Here is a 17498-nt window from a genome sequence, read left to right as displayed (position 1 = left end):
GGAGGAGGACTGACGCGAGTCCTCGCCGAGCCATGCGGTCCACGCTTACGGCCTCTCAACAGAGGGCTTCCTATCCCGCGCGCATTAAGAAACTGACATTAAAGTCGGCTACTGGTGCTCACACCTGTACTTGTAGCTGAGCTCTAAGGTGGCTGAGCTCTGATGACCTCAGTTTAAAGCCAACCCAGGGCAGAAAAGCCCACAAGAGTCTCATCTCCAATTAACCACCTACAAAGCCAGAAATGGCCCTGCAGCTCAAAGTGGTAGAGCTGGCGTTGAGCAAAAAGGCTCAGGGACAGTGCCCCGGCCTGAGTTCACAGGAGTGAATAGGAGCCAAATCACTGACTGGGAAATAAAAACGCTAGCCAGGTGTGTGTGAAATGATCCTAACCAAGATGTACTGCACACAGAAAGTGGCCTGTTCATCTGAACACACACCCAAAAACAAATCCCGTTGGCCCACGTGGTGGTGCCCACGTGGTGGTGCCCACGTGACTGTTCCAGCTGCAGGGGATGCGATGCAGAGGTGGGAGGGCTGGAGTTGAGGCCAGCCAGGCAGTTCCTGTGACTTTATCTCAAACATGAACTAGGAAACTGGGAGGCAGGGACGGGATGTGAACATCAGATGGAAAGGGTGGCACAGACCGAGAGGCGCCGCACTCATTACCGACTTCTTGAACTGAAACCCCTGGTACAACTCCTTACAAGGGGGGAGGCACAGCAATGGAGGGACAAAGGCGAACAAATGTAGCAATGGCACACACTAGACACTAGGTTGAAAATGAGCTATACTGGGCTGGGAAGGTGGCTGAGTGCTTGTCTAGAGCGCATGAAACCCTGGGTTCGATTCCTCAATAACAAGTGAACAGAAAAGGCCAGAAGGGGCGCTGTGGCTCAAGTGGCAGAGCCCTAGCCTTGAGCAAAAGAAGCTCAGGGGCAGCACCCAGGCCCTGAGGTTCAAGCCCCAGGACTAGGAAAAACAAATTAACTATACAACTTGTGGGTGAGGATGGGAAGGAAAACTGGGAGAGAGCGAGGGAAGGGGGTGACATTGTTTAAAAGGAAATGCACTCTCTTTCTGACTTACGTACATCGCCTTTATAGTAACAATTTAAAAAATGCATGAAAGGTTTGACTCATTTGGCTTTCAGGTACAAAGCCCTGAGAACTAACCAACAAACAGAAAAACTTCCTAAGCTGAGCTTGTCACTCTCACCTGTATTCCTAGCTACTCAGGAAGCTGAGATCTGAGGACTGCAGTTCAAAGCCAGCCCAGGCAGAAAAGTCCTTGAGACTCTTATTTCCAATTAACACCAAAAAGCCAGAAGTGGAGCACTAGCCCCGAGCAAAACAAGCTCAGAGATAGCACTAGGCTCCAAGTTCAAGCCCCAGGATGGCATGAACACAAAAAAAGTTATACATTTCATCTATGTGCTGGGTGGTTGTTCAGGAGGCTGAGATCTGAGTATCAAGGTTTGAAGCCAGCTGGGCAAACAAATCCAAATACTCCTATCTCAAATTAACCAGCCCAAAACTAGAAGTGGAGGTGTGGCTCAAGCAGTGCAGTGCTAGAATTAAGCAAAAAAGCTACACATAAGTACAAAACTCCGAGCCCAGGCTCCAGTATTTAGACATACACATAACTTATATATTTCTATAGCAATGCATGCTAATGCATTCCCAGCCTTTGTGGGACTCTCCCAGCTAGTGTAAGAAATGTGGGGGGCCAGAGGCGTGGCTCCCCAGCACAGCAAGCAGTGGCCAAGCTCAAACCCCAGTATGGTCAAGACAGAAACTCAAGGCAAGCATCCTATTTTGAGGTAGACAAAGGGCCCTGATCGGGACAGAGCTTGCTGAGTCACGAGGAAATGGAAAGCTTGAGAAGTATTTTCTAGTGAAATTCCACTTTTTTTTTTTCATAATGCAAATTGAATTTCCTACTTGAAGTCTTTAACATGAGAAAATGGAGTTCTTCATTGAAATCTGAGTCAAGGGCACCATTTTGTGCATAATTAAATACAGTAGAACGGGAATCTGCATTAATTCAGAATGAGAAAAATCATCCATTTATTGTACGGCCTGATGGTAACGTAACCGTTTTCCATGGCACTTGAATGATTTTTTTGGTCTGTAACAATCACATTTATTAAACATAGTAAACGTGAATTAGTTTAGTATGTTATGCGTCTCCAAGGGTCAAGCCTTGAGAGGAGTTCCATAGAGGCTTGCCTGCCTCTGTGGTCTGCAGCACTTCAGCTGTTTGGGGGGTTGGGGGGTAGGGGCTGCTCAGGAGGAGCCACACCACACAGGAAAGGGGCCTGTGAGGGCCGGGGCCTAAAGGAACAAGAGAAACACGACCTGCAGGAGGGAGCCTGTGAGCGACGCCCTCTGCCTGCCAGCATCAGCGCAGCCACTGCCTCCAGTCCTGGAGCGTGGACTCAGGGCCTGAGCACTGTCCCTGGCTTCTTTTATTCAAGGCTAGCACTCTGCTACTTCCAGCTCTTGTCATGATTAACGGCAGACAAGAGTCTCAAGGACTTTCCGACCAGGGCTGACTTTGAACTGCAGTCCTGAGACCTCAGCCTCTTGAGTAGCTAAGACTTACAGGCATGAGCCACAGGTGCCTGGCTGTAATTTGCCTCCTGTAAGCTGTTAAAAGGTATGATTCCGTGATTCATTTACAGATGATTAGAATCATTTGTACAAACCAGTTTCGGAACATTTCTACATCCTCAAAAAGCAATGGAGCCACTCTTCTGCACATCAAGACACTTTACATGGTAGTAGCGCCTTCCTTCTTCTGCTTCGTGCGCTTTCCCTGCTTGTGCTGGCTGTCCACTATGTGGGAATCTCTTACTACCTGGCATCCATTGTGGGCTGTCACCATGTCACTGTCTGGCCCGGCTCCCAGGCAGGCACCGAGAACAATGCAGCTCTCGACATGCAGTGAATGCCAAGGGGACAGACGTGACCTGGCCCAGGCACACTCTCGATGGCAGGGTCGCTCATGGCCAGGAGATCGTGCTGCACCTGCGGCATCGTCAAGGGCTGCCGCACGCAGGGGGGCGCGAGTCCATGCCATGGGATGGTGACAGCTGTGTCCCAGCAGCATGCTCCAGAGCTGGTGAGGCAGCGGGGCCCATAGCCCCGAGGGTCCATTTCTGAACTCCCAGGGGTAGTGGAGCTGCTGCCTGGGACCACAGCATAAACTAGGAGGTGGAAAGCATCCATCTGCCCCCAGTGAACCTCATTTGATCACTCATGTGGTTCCCAAAGACAACATCCCTCATCTTAATAAGGACTTGCTCAATCTAGAAAGGAAAGAAAAACCTAAACCCAAACCAGCCCAATGTCACTGACGTGCTCTCCTAAGACTTAGAAAATGCTGGCCAGAAAGAAATGTACTCCACGCTGGGCTCAGGTGGCTCATGCCTGTGATCCAAGCTACTCACAAGGCTGAGACTTAATCCTGGTTCGGGGCTGGGAATGTGGCCTAGTGGTAGAGTGCTCGCCTCCTATACAGGAAGCCCTGGGTTCGATTCCCCAGCACCACATATATATAGAAAAGGCCAGAAGTGGCGCGGTGGCTTAAGTGGCAGAGTGCTAGCCTTGAGCAAAAAGAAGCCAGGGACAGTGCTCAAGCCTGAGTTCAAGACCCAGGACTGGCAAAACAAAACAAGAATCCTGGTTCAAAGCCAGACCAGGAAAGACAGAATGTAAGACTTTTTTTGTTTGTGGGTCTTGAACTCAGGGCCTGGATGCTTGTCTCTGAGCTCTTTTGCTCAAGTCTAGTGCTCTACCACTTTGAGCCATAGCACCACTTTTGGTTTTCTGGTGGTTAATTGGAGATAAGGGTCTCTTGTACTATCCTGCCTGTGCTGGCTTAGAACTGAGATCCTTAGATCTCAGCCTCCTGAGTAGCTAGGAATGCAGGCATGAGACATTAGTGCCTGGGTAATGTGAGACTCTTATTTTCAATTAACCACCAGAAAACTGGAAGTGGCGCTGTGGCTCAAAGTGGTAGAGTTCTAGCCTTGAGTGAAAAAGCTCAGGGACAGTGCCCAGGCCCTGAGTTCAAGCTTCATGACCCTTCCCCCCACAAAGCCCCCCACAAAACACCACAAAATACTTTTTACCTGAGTTATGTAACTGTAACCCCTCCGTACATCACCTTTACAACAACAATAATAATACACCAAAAAAAGACTTGGAAAAGAAATACACAGAATTATGGCCACATGCCAGTCACAGTGGGTGAGGAGAGTCTCAGGCCAATTTCAACTGCTGCAACATTTCTGTATATTTAGGGTAATTCTCTGTGTGTGTGTGTATGCGCGTGTGCGCACGCACACATATGCACGTGAACTCAGAGCCTAAGAACTATTAGCTTTTTAGCTCAAGGCTGGTGTCCTACCACTTGAGCTACAGCATTTTGATGGTTAACCAGACATAACTGTCTCATACTTTCCTGCCTGGGCTGGCTTTGAATCTCAACCTCAGATCTCAGCCTCCTGACAGGATTACAAATGTGAGTCACCAGCACCTGGCCATTTAAGATAATTCTAAAGCAAAGGTTAAAGAGTAACTTCACTACAAAATGTTAATGTTCACTGTAACTTTCATAAATATAAGTAATACAAAAGGCTTATCCAATCCAGCATAATCCGTATCATACATACCACCTGTCATCACGTCCTCTCAAATACAAAGACTTATTTAATCTCAATTCATAACTAAGAAATAGTATCTCTCAGCCGCTAAAAATTATATACCAAGCTAGGGCTGGAAATATGGCCTAGTGGCATGCCTCGTATACATGAAGCCCTGGGTTCGATTCTCAGCACAACATATATAGAAAATGGCCAGAAGTGGCGCTGTGGCTCAAGTGGCAGAGTGCTAGGCTTGAACAAAAAGAAGCCAGGGACAGTGCTCAGGCCCTGAGTTCAAGGCCCAGGACTGGCCAAAACACAAAACAAAAAACAAAACAAACAAACAAACCAGCAACTAAATAAGGCTAGGCCACAGAAAGTAACAGAGACAATTAGAACAAAAATTTACTTCTGCTCATATATACCAGACCAACATTTGTAGACTGAGATTTCTTCAATTCGGGAGTAAAAACACAGGCATTGTGGATTCAGGTGACAGATGATTCCATCCCAACATAGGTATGTTCAATCGTATGCCTAATGCACAACTAGCACAAATGACACACAGCAAACTCAGCGCAGAATACACAATAATAACCATCAACCATGACTGCGGTTGGTATTAAAGCAAACAGCACTGAAATTATGTACCTTAAATCCCAAGAGAGGAGGTCTAGAGCAACTTGTCACAAACTTGAGCAGTTTGCGCTTTTCTTCATCAGTGAAACCTTCTACAACTCTCCAAAAGATTTTAATGACGGGATGCTCAGCAGAATAGCCTCCTAGGACAAAATGAACAAACTGCATTACAAACAATGTGAGAGAAGATTCTCTTAAAAGTCTTGGGCTCACCACTGGGCGCCGGTGGCTAGCTACTCAAGAGGTTGAGATCTGAGGATCAGGATTCAAAGCCAGCCCAGGCAGGAAAGTCTGTGAGACTTTTTATCTCCAATTAACCACCAGAAAACCGGAAGTGGTGCTGTGGCTCAAAGTGCTAGAGTGCTAGCCTTGAGCTGAAGAGCTCAGGGACAGTGCCCAGGCCCAGAGTTCAAGCCCCAAGACTGACAACAACAACAAGAAGAAACAAGTGCCAGGCCCAAGAAATTGGGGCAACTACTCCCACATTTCACTGTGCCTGTTACAGGAGGGAGTTGCAGAGCTATCTTTCCAGCCCCCTTAATTAGAGAGGAGAGTCTTTTCTGCCCCTGACGGTTGAATTCTGATCCTCAGATCTCAGCCTCCTAAGCAGCTAGAATGTGAGAGCTAACTGAAAGAAACCCCAGCCCAGTCCTTTGGAGGTCATGAGCACATGAGGCATGGAGACAGCAGGGAGGGGAGGGGGCGCAGAGGCTACAAGACGGCTGCTGGCAAATCTTTTTTTTTTTTTTTTGCCAGTCCTGGGCCTTGGACTCAGGGCCTGAGCACTGTCCCTGGCTTCTTGTTGCTCAAGGCTAGCACTCTGCCACTTGAGCCACAGCGCCACTTCTGGCTTTTTCCATATATGTGGTGCTGAGGAATCGAACCCAGGGCGTCGGGTATACGAGGCGAGCACTGTTGCCACTAGGCCATATTCCCAGCCCCCTGTTGGCAAGTCTTTTACAAAGTCTGATTTTTATTTTTCTATGTGTGTGCTGGTCCTGAGGCTTGAACTCATGGCCTGGGCACTGTCCCTGAGTGTCACCCACCAGTGCCCTGCCAGAAGCATATCAACATCATCTCCAAGCAGACACTGAGGTGTCTATACACATGGCCATTCAGCTGGACAATGGCAGGTGCCGGGATCTTTATTTTTAATACAGCCAGGAATTTGGCCAATGTGATCTCAGTGTCTATGTTAATTTTATTACCTCTCCTTCTGATAATAAGGTACAGAGCATGGCTAACAACCAGCCCTGCACGCAATTAGACCATTATTCTAAAACATAGTATCTGCTACTTACAGCATTTAATTTCATTAAATGCTCCCTAAAACTAAAATAATAGCTATACATTGTTCCCTCATTATTAATACACTATAGAAATAACATTAATAAAACATCTTAAGTGTACTAATTGGGAGCAAAATGACTATGATACCATCTTAAATAAACCTATTTACTGGAATAGCTAAGATCATTAAAGGTATAAGCCTTCAGTGCAAATTGGGTGATGCAAACAACCAGATAGATTTCTTGGCAAAGAAAAGGTCAAATTGACTCTATTTCCTCAAACTTAAGGCTTGAGTGTGTGGACAATGTGAATTTTGGTACTGTTTGCCTATTTATAAACAACTGAGTTCAAATTTAAAACAATATGAAATGTGTATTAGGGGTGTGATTTACAATGATCAGCACAACCCATTTTGAGTGTATGTGTGTGTTTATGTATGCACGTATGTATATGCGGCACTGGGGCTTGAATTCAGGGCCTGGGTGTTGTCCAGTATTTTCCACTTAAGACTGCTGCTCAGGGCTGGGATGTAGCTCGGTGGCAAAGTGCTTGCCTAGCAAGTGCAACGTCCTGGGTTCGATCCCCAGTACCAAAACACACACACACACACGCACACGCGCACACACACACACACACACACACACACACGTACGTTTAAAAAAAAAACCCAACCAAAGACTGCTGCTCTAGCAGCTTCACTTCCAGATTTTTTTCCCCCGAGTCTTGGGGCTTGAACTCAGGGCCTGGGCACCGTCCCTGGCTTCTTTTGCTCAAGGCTAGCACTCTACCACTTGAGCCACAGCGCCACTTCCGGCATTTTCTGTGTATGTGGTACTAAGGAATCGACCCCAGGGCTTTGTGCATGCGAGGCAAGCACTCTACCACTGAACCACAATCCCAGCCCCACTTCCAGTTTTTGTAGTGATTAATTGGAGGTAAGAGTCTCACGGTCTTTCCTGCCGGGGCTGGCTTTGAACCTTGATCCTCGGGTCTCAGCCTCCTGAGTAGCTAGGATGACAGGTGCAAGCCACCGGTGCCTGGCTTGCTGTGTCCTCTGCATGTTGCCAGTGAGCAGCAGCACTCTTCCTCCTCACCCAGCCCTGGGTATCTCCATCGACTTCAGAATCTACCAACTGGCCTGTTCTGAGTACCTCGGACAAAGTGAATCATCTGGCATGTCCAGTCACATGAGAACACAAAGCCTTCATTCCTGTATGGACATCTGTTTATCCAGTCACCATCAATGATGTTTACTTCCATTATTTTGACCACTGTGATTAATGCTGCTATGAATATAAGCTGCTAGACTACATGGTGTTTTCCTGGTGCTGGTACTGGAGGTTATACTCAGGGCCTCCTCACTTGGCTTTTGTGCTCAAGGCTAGCACTCTTCCACTGAGTTCTACCCCCCAGCCCATGTTTTGTTCTTTTCCAGAGCAGCTGTGCTATTTTATACTGCACATTATTCTCAACACCTTCTATTTTCTGATTTTTCTTTAGTAATAGCCATTCTAATGAGTATGAAGTAGAATCTAATAATAGTTGTTTTTTTTTGCTGCTGATCCTGGGTACTGTCACTGAGTTATTTTATTTTTTTTTGTCAGTCATAGGGCTTGAACTCAGGGCGTGGGGGGCTGTCCCTGTGCTCTTCAGCTCAAGGCTAGCGCTCTACCACTTGAGCCACAGCACCACTTCTGGTTTTTCTGGTGGTGAACTGGAGATAAGAGTCTCATAGACTTTCCTGCCCAGGCCAGCTTTGAACCACGATCCTCAAGATTTCAGCCTCCTGAGCAGCTAGGATTACAGGTGCGAGCCACTGATGCCAGCCACCTGAGTTAGGCTAGTGCTATCAACTGAGCCATACCACTACTTTAGCTTTTTGGTGGTTAATTGGAGACGAGAATCTCATGGATTTTCCTGCCTGGGCTGGCTTCGAACCACAAACAGCCAGGATAGAGGCTCAAGCCACATAGTAGCTGGCTCCTCATTGTTTTTAACCACTTCCTAACCCCCATGGCCCAGGTAGTCCTGGAACTCTTAATCTTCTACATGCAGCCTCCTGAGTGGCTGAGCTCCCAGGCAGGTATCGCTATTTCTGGCTTTCATTGTGGTTTGATTTGTATTTCCCTAGATGAGTCAAGCTAAGAATCTTTTTGTGTCTGACAACCCAGGTTTACTGTTTTCCTTTGGTTGATCCTGTTTTGAGTTCCTATCTGAGAATTCACTGCTGAATCCAAAGCCGTAAGAAATCATTCCGTTGGGGCTGGGGATATGGCCTAGTAGTGGCAAGAGTGCCTGCCTCATATACATGAGGTCCTGGGTTCGATTCCCCAGCACCACATATACAGAAAATGGCCAGAAGTGCCGCTGTGGCTCAAGTGGCAGAGTGCTAGCCTTGAGCAAAAAGAAGCCAGGGACAGTGCTCAGGCCCTGAGTCCAAGCCCCAGGACTGGCCAAAAAATAAAAAAAAAATTAAAAGAAATCATTCCATTTCTTCCTATGAGTTTTATGGTTTTACTCTTCCCGCCCTCTCTTTTTTGGGGAGTAGGAGGTTTGAATTCAGGGCGTAGGTGCTGTCCATTCACTTTTTCTACTCAAAGCTGACTGGCAACTCTACTGCTTGAGAAACAGGATCATTTCCGGTGTTTTAGTGGGTAACTGGCTTTCCTGCCATATCTGCCTTTGAAGTGTGATCGTTAGATCTCAGTCTCCTGAGCAGCTTGGATTATACATGAGGCCTTTCCAGAAGAGGTGAAACCACAGCCTAGAGCCAGTGGCTGCCTCACACATTCTGGTTCTTCAGCCATGCCAATTACACATATAAGGATTCTACTAGAAGCTGGTTTTGAGACCTGACTGCCTATAAAATCTCAGGACTCATTCTCAGTCAGATGGGTTATAACATACCTGAATAGTTGGTGAAGGATTTTAGGTCCTCCAGACTTATGGGAACTTGTGCACCAGAAATTAATACCTAAAAAATAAAGTAAAATGTGAGGCAGATTTTATTAAAGGAAGCTTTTCATTTCCTGAGACAATGTATCCCCAATGGTCAGGGGGAGTGTACCTGAATTTCCTGCTGATCAAACATCCGGAGCCACTCCAGACTGACGACGTTGGCCAGGCCCTGTCGGAAAGCCAGGCAGTGCGGGCGGATCTGCTTGTTCAGCCGGTAGTCAGCCACCAGGTGGATGTACGCGATGCGATTGGCACCCGTGACAGGAATATCTTTCCCACCAACCTTTAGCTCAACTACCTTAGAGGATGATGAAGCACAAGATAACCAGTGTGACAATAGGTAACAAAAAAGCTAGTATTTCTTCCTTCCTTCCAGGCTTGGGGCTGAAACTCAGGGCCTGGGCACCGTCCCTGAGCTTGTTTGCTCAAGGCTAGCACTCTGCCACTTGAGCCACGGCACCACTTCTGACCTTTTCTGTTTGTGTGGTACTGAGGAATCGAACCCAGGGCTTCATGCGTGGTAGGCAAGCACTCTACCACTAAGCCATATCCTAGCCCCAAAACTAGCATTTCAATGAAACAAAAACCTAATACAAGACAGTACAACCAGGAACAACACTGCAGGTTCAAAGATGACTCCCAAGCAATCCTCAGGAGGCTGAAAACTGAAGATCACAGTTTGAAGCCAGCCCCAGATAGGAAGGTACATTGGCCAATGTCCTTGAGATTGTATCTCCATTTAAACCAGCAAAAAGTCAGTGGGAAGTGTGGCTCAAGTGGTAAAGCACCCAGTCATGAGCAAACAATGAAGAATGCTTGGCACTGACTTCAAGCACCAAAAAACAACACACACACACACACCCCTCAATCACAGCAAATTCATTAAAAAAAAAAAATCAGCTTGGGCTGGTTTTGAAATAATCTCAAATCATAGCCTCCTGAATAACTACAATCTCAGATGTGAACCACTGGCACATGTCAAAGACAATATTCTAAGCAAATGAGCTTAAGCCAGGAGAGAATAATGGCATTCACTCTGGGAAAAATATAACTTAAGGCATTAAGGTTATGGCAAAATGATGACTCAGTTACTGCACTGCTCACTTTTTTGGGGCCAGTCCTAGGGCTTGAACTCAGGGCCTGGGCACAGTCTCTGAGCTTCTTCTGCTCAAGGCTAGCACTTTACCACTTGAGTCACTTGTGGCTTTCTCTGTTTATGTGGTCCTGAGAAATTGAACCCAGAGCTTCATGCATGCTTAGGCAAGCAATCTACCACTAAGCCACATTTTTATTTCCCCCAGTCCCACTTTTTTTTCTGTCAGTTGGGGTGCTTGAACTCATAGCCTGGGTATGCTATCCCTGAGCTCTTTTGCTCCAGGCTAGCGATCTACCACTTTAAGCCACAGTGCCACCTCCCGTGTTTTGCTTGCCTAAGCAAAAAGGTATCCAGACACTATCTCAAAACCAAAGCTGGGAGTTGGGAAGAAAGGAAGGAACACTGCAAGTTCAAGGCTAGATTGGGCTATACAGTAAGACCCTATCTCACAAATAACCAAATGAGGGAAAGAAGAAGAAAAGAGAGTAACTTTTTCAGGACACAACATACCTACAATTTCTAACTATATAAGAGGGCTAGGAAACACCTTCATAAGCATCACAATAGTGGTAGTGTGCACCAGGAAGACAAAAAACCAGATTCTAATTTTCACAAGTCTTTTTGTTCTCTTTGTCTTTCTCTCCCTCCCTCTATTCCATGGATGCTGTCCATGAGCATTCTTGCTAAGGGACACGGTCTCCCTTCTGACTGTGTGTGTGTGTCTGTGTGTGTGTGTCTGTGTGTGTGTGTGTGTGTAATTGGATATCAAGAGTCTCAAGGACTTTTCTGCCTCAGTTGGCTTTGAATTGATCCTTCAATCTCAAGTCTCCTGAGTAGTTCTATCACCTTCTTAATGGCAATTTGATCTTCTTTACTAATTTCCTTTTTTAGTTTTGGAATCATCAAATCTAATAGTGGGCTTTCAAACAATTGTCTCTGGACTGAGTAAATACTGTTCATTACCTTAATCCTTCTGCTAGGACTCGGGGACAGTCCATCTGTTAACTAGGCCTCCTGAGGCTATTATACTTCCATACATAAAAACAACATCCGTCCTTTAAGTGGATTAAGGCAGGTAATAAATGATGGAGTGAAAGTGTGAGTTGGAAGACAAAGGGCCAGTGAAGTTTTCAGCTAAAGGAATTTTGAAAACTCCAGTTACCTTGCCTAATCAGACACAGAGAGTATTTCTAATAACTTTAAGACTGTTAGACTTTTTTTTTTTTTTTTTGCTGGTCCTTGTACTCAGTACCTGGACACTATCCCTTAGCTTTTTTTGCTTCAGGCTAGGGCTCTGAGACCACTTGAGCCCCAAACTCCACTAGCAGGTATTTGGTGGTTAATTGGAGATAAAAGTCTCATGACCTTTCCTACTGGGGCTGGTTTTGAACCTAATCATAGCCTCCTGAGTAGCTAGGATTACAGATGTGAGCCACCAGTACCCTGCTTAGAGTACTTTTAATTTAAAATCCTAGCTGGGTGCAGGTTGCTGGGGCCTGTAATCCTAGCTATTCAGGAGTCTGAGATCTGAGGAGAATGGCCTGAAGCTAGATGGGAAATGCTACACTTAACAACAGTTGTGCCTTGCTCTAGAATTTTATTCCCATTTCCATCACACCACCAGGAGGCAAAGAACAGCAGTAGCACACAGTGCTGTCTACAGGACAACATCTTTATGGTGACCAAGTTTACCTTCCAGGAAACACTGGTGCTTTCAGCTTGATGTGGAATGTTTCAGCTTTATACTACAGAAGACACAGGGAAACAAATACAACTAAGTTGTAACTTAGTTAAACTCAGCCCTGTTTCTCTCATGCCTGAGTCATGACATTGTTACTAGTTCTGGCAACACTGCTCAAGCAGTGTTGATTCTTTTATTCCAACCTAGGATTTAATCCAAGCCTATTTCTGCAGCAGGTAAATTTAAAGGCTGAGAAGCAGACTGAAAACACAAATTCTAAAAGATGATTTAAGAACTGCGTCCACCCCTTCCTATGGCTGTACCTGCACTATCACTGGATCTCATCTGAGTACACTGGAAACTGTATATACTGGTTTTAGAACTAGGAAAGTGAAAGGGAATACCCAAATCGAGAGATATAGGATAAAAAGACAAACGACTACAAAAGCAATACTTGCAAAACTGTTTGGTGTAAACCAACTGAACAACTCATGGGGGGAGAGGGGAAGGGGGAGGGGGAATGAGGAAGGAGGTAAAAAGTAGTACAAGAAATGTATCCAATGCCTAACGTATGAAACTGTAACTTCTCTGTACATCACTTTGACAATAAATAAGAAAAAAATAAAAATAAAAACTACGTCCAGGGGCTGGGAATGTGGCCTGGTGGTGGAGTGTTTGCCTAGCATGCATGAAGCCCTGGGTTCCATTCCTCAGTACCACATAGACAGAAAAGGCTGGAAGTACCGTGACTCAAAGGGGTAGAGTACTAGCCTTGAGCAAAAGAAGCCAGGGAAAAACAACAACAACAACAACCAACTACGTCCAGAAAGTTTAGACATCTGCATATTCAAATGTGCGAGTCTGTGCGAGCCTATGAATTTCACCAAGGAAGCCCTGCCTTAGAGCAGGGTACTGTGACTGAAATGAAAACAGCACAATAAGAACATCAGGGTGGGGGAGATGGGAGAGAAAGAGTGAGTGGGTACATGTGTGGGGCACAGAGTGCAGTGCTGAACCAAGTCATCACAAACGGGAGACTCAGAGCAACACCCAGCTTATTGCCTCAGTTCTACCAGTCTTGGCAGGACTGTGCTCTCAGAGTGAGGGAGAAGGAGAAAGAAGGAAGGGACTGAAAATGCTGCCGTCACTGTGGAAACTGGTGATTTCTGAAGTCAAGTCAGAGAGCTGCCACCACCACACCACCGTGTGACTCAGCCTCTGGAGTAGCTGGAGACGGCCAAGACACGTTCCACACGCCCAGCCTTCTGTGCTTCTAAGAGTTCTGTAGGTGAATCTTAAACACAGAGTAAGGTGCATAGGATGTTGTACACAGCTGGCTAGAGGTCTAGAAGTGCAATATTCTACATTTAGTTCTGGTGATGGCTGTCTAGCTCTATTAGCTGCGTTGCATATCCTTGTATACTAAAAGCACTGAAGTCTACACTCACGGCAGGTAGATTTTATGCCAATAAAGCTGCTATTAAGAAAATTAGTTTGGGGCTGCGGATATGGCCTAGTGGCAAGAGTGCTTGTCTCGTATACATGAGGCCCTGGGTTCAATTCCCCAGCACCACATATATAGGAAATGGCCAGAAGTGGCGCTGTGGCTCAAGTGGCAGAGTGCTAGCCTTGAGCGGGAAGAAGCCAGGGACAGTGCTCAGGCCCTGAGTCCAAGGCCCAGGACTGGCCAAAAAAAAGAAAAATAGTTTGAAGACAGGTTGTGGTGGTTCACTCCTGTAATCCCAGCACTTGTGAGGCAGAGTCAGGAAAATTGAGTTTGAGGCCAGCCTAGGCTACACATCAACACCTTTTCTCAACAAAGAAAAGAAGTTTGAATCTCTAATAGAGTTGTAAAAAAGAAAAAAAGAAGAACAGAAATACTCACAAGCAGCCAGAGGGATTTTAAGGCCCTGGGGGCAAGGCGGAGGGCGGTTAGCAGGCCTCCAGTCAGGCCAGGGGAGGGGGCCAGACAAGTGTGGGCTTCACAGAGCCCCAAGGCTGAGCAACTCCAGAGGAGAAGGGGCTGGCAGCAGGTTCAGGGCTGAGGCCGAGGACAAGACCCAGCGGACAGGCCTGGGCTGACTCCATATCCTACCTCCTGGCCAGGAGGCGGGAATGAGGCTGGGCGCAAGCGCAGGGTCTGGGAGCGGCATTAAGGCTGGGCTCACCTGGGCCTCCCCCAGGTCGTTGTTCACCACCGTGAAGTTCAGTCCGAGCTCTTCCACATCCCCCTCGTAGCTCTTGAGGAACAGAAGGTTCCTGTACACCTCGGGGTCCAAGGAGGCCAGGTGGTGGATGTCCACGTCAGCACTGGTTCCCAACAGCTTGGAGAGGAAAAAGCCCGCAAAGGGCAGCTCCACCAGCATGTTTTCATAGAGCGCCTGTAAGCAGAGGGCAGACAGCAATTAGCGCAAGGCATTTTCCCTCTGCTTCCTGCACACACAAAACAGTGGGGCGACCACAGCCAGGCCACCGTGGAACAACTCCCCCATGCATTCTGTATGCAGACAGCTCTGCAGCGGCCTGCGGCCAGGCCACACAATGCTAAGGCAAGATGGGAATTCTAAGAGCAAGGCAAGTCCTTTCTGGCTGCAACAGAGGCCCCCAAGTGTGTTCCATAAATGTTTTAGGCTTGCAAGTGTTCCGGGGCTGTTGTACCAAATCATCCCAAATGGCAGACTCAATGCAACACGAAGGTCCCGAGGGCCAGGACCGCTTGTGAAGGCTAAAATGGAGGATCCTTCCCTGCCCTTGCAGCACGGGGGTTTGGCCATTCTTGTTCCTAGCTTCAACTACATCACTCGACTGTGAATCTGCTATGTGCTGCTTGTCACTAGATTTGGAACCCTCTCTCCGAATCCAAAGCATTTCATTTGAACTTGATTATGGACACAGACCCTATTTCCAAATGACGGTTATGCCTGTTGATTGAGCATGCTAGGGCCCAGACACAGGCTAGGCCACCTTTCCAGTCACGGCTCTGCAGTGCAGAAGCAGCAGACAGCACGTGCAATGCCACATGAGGAAGTTTCACAGGTTAAGAAACCCAACTTCTCAGCACTTAGGAGGTCGAAGCTGGAAGGTCTTTTCTTTTCCTCTCTTTTTTGGTGCCAGTTCTGGGACTTGAACATAGGGCCTAGATGCTGTTGCTGAACTTTTGTGCTCAAGGTAGTGATCTACCACTCGAACCACAGCTTCACTTTCAGCGTTTGGGTGGTTAAGTGGAGATAAGAATCTAATGGAATTTCCTGCCCAGGGTGGCTTCAAACCTTGATCCTCAGATTGTATCCTCCTGAGTAGCTAGGATTATACCAGTGAGCCTCTGGTAGCCAGCTGTCCCTTAACTTTTTGTTGGTACTCTACCCCTTGAGCTACAGCTCTATGCGCGTGAGCACGTGCGTGTGTATTTATTTGGAGACAGAGTCTCATTGACTTTCCCACTCAGGCTGGCTTCCAACTTTGATCCTCAGATCTCAGCCTCTTAGCTAGCTAGGATTACAGGGGTGAGCCACCAGCACCTGGCATTACTGATGTTCTTAAGTTATTTTTACCTTTATACCCAAGGATTTCAATGCATCATAATTTTTCATCTATGCACACTAAAGTATAATAATCTGTAGTGAAACCTCAAAGGCACAGCTGGCCACCTGCTCATGGGGCCGTCCCTGGGCAAGGACTGTGCAGGTCAGGACTTGGGGCCTCACCCCTCACCTCACAGAAGGCCTAAGGCCTTAGGCCCCAGGCAACTCCCAGTGCAGGTTGGCACCGGCCATCCTTCTGTCACCACGGCATGTCATCTGCATCAGATCTTTACACTACCGAGCAGGAGCAGGCTCCTCTGTTACAACGCGCTAGGGTATGTTCATAAGAAACTCCCAGGTCAAAGGACAGGGTGTGATCACCTTGATTGGTCGGTGGGGAAGCTGAGCTTAAATTATGGAGAAAGCCTTTCCAGCAGAGGGGGAGTGATCTTTCTCATGTTAGAGGTGTAGCATTGGGACTCTTGCCCAGGCTTGTGGAAAATCAAGCACAGAGGGAGTGAGAGACGCAGACAAAAAAGACCCCCGCCCCCCACTCCAAGGTGCCCTCGGTCCCACCTTGTAAGTGCTGCGCTGCGTGTCGTGGGAGGTACACCACGGGCATGGGCAGGTCTCCTCTGCCCCACAGCTTAGCACAGCACACGCCATGTCCAGACACAATCCACATGTTGTCCCTAGGGTGGTCAGGACTCCCTCTCCCACTGGAAGCCTACTACCAGACCACACCATACACACTGGGGCCAGACCTGACCATACAAGTGCACAGGTCTATGGGAACTAACCACAGGAGTCCAGGGCTGTCTGCAACAGTCTACACTACTCTGGGGACTGGATCCTTCTCCCAACTTCTACCTGCCTGCTTCACCCTGAGCTTTGAAGTCCCCAGCCCCCAAATCTACCTGTACATACCATCAGCACAGACCCCACTACCCCGGGCTTGCCCTCTTTAAATGACAGGAGGAAACCAGAAAACAGCTGGTAATGCATTCTCCCCAATAAACACTTCATGTGTCCCTGGTGTCTTGTCCACTTGTGCTATTTCCCGAGGCGGCACAGCATTCTCTCTAGACCATGGCAGCCACAGCAAGGAGGCTCAGGACTGTGCCCTTGGGCTTTATGTTGGATGCGAAGATGAATGATTTCTTAATTAATATGAAAGGAAGGCAATCAAGAACTTCTTAATGAGAGACTGGGTAATATAATGACAACTGGCACTTAGCATCTACTGAGAATGTAAATAAGGAATCGCTCCAAAAAGCCACAATTTGCTTGAAGTTAAGAATGGCTAATACTATTAACCTGGAGCACTTATAAGCACCATCACTTCAAAGTGAATGATGAGTTCAAAGCCTGGGAGAACATTCTGCATCCAAATACTTGATTGATCCCAGGTGTTCATCTGCACCATGGACTTTAAAAGTAAGCAGGAGGCATAAATCAGCTGGTGTTCAATACATAAGGTCATTGTTTGCCATTTCTGCATTAGTAACAATAAACCAGAGAAATTCCTTAAATATATCAGAGCTACCTGAATTTTAAACAGAAATCCCACTGTGACTCATAAAGTGTAAATGCATAGGTATAATTTTTTTTTTTACATAAGGCAGGTTTAAACCTTTTGAGCATTTAATATACAAGCACTAATA

The 17498-nt window shown here is 47.0% G+C and overlaps 1 protein-coding gene across 1 annotated transcript in view; it reads right to left on the bottom strand.

The window, feature by feature from the left end:
- Ube3c (ubiquitin protein ligase E3C) overlaps window positions 1-17498 on the bottom strand; it is an 85982-nt gene that overhangs the window by 1707 nt on the left and 66777 nt on the right. Inside the window, exons 20-23 of the mRNA XM_048340538.1 lie at window positions 14482-14694; window positions 9646-9834; window positions 9486-9552; window positions 5301-5431 (exon numbers count right to left, since the gene is read on the bottom strand). Of these exons, the coding sequence (XP_048196495.1) occupies window positions 5301-5431; window positions 9486-9552; window positions 9646-9834; window positions 14482-14694 (600 nt within the window). The remainder of the gene's footprint in view (window positions 1-5300; window positions 5432-9485; window positions 9553-9645; window positions 9835-14481; window positions 14695-17498) is intronic.

The sequence above is a fragment of the Perognathus longimembris genome, chromosome 2, assembly GCF_023159225.1.
Source record: "Perognathus longimembris pacificus isolate PPM17 chromosome 2, ASM2315922v1, whole genome shotgun sequence".
NCBI lineage: Eukaryota > Metazoa > Chordata > Mammalia > Rodentia > Heteromyidae > Perognathus > Perognathus longimembris.
This window is presented reverse-complemented; position numbering and strand designations above follow the sequence as displayed.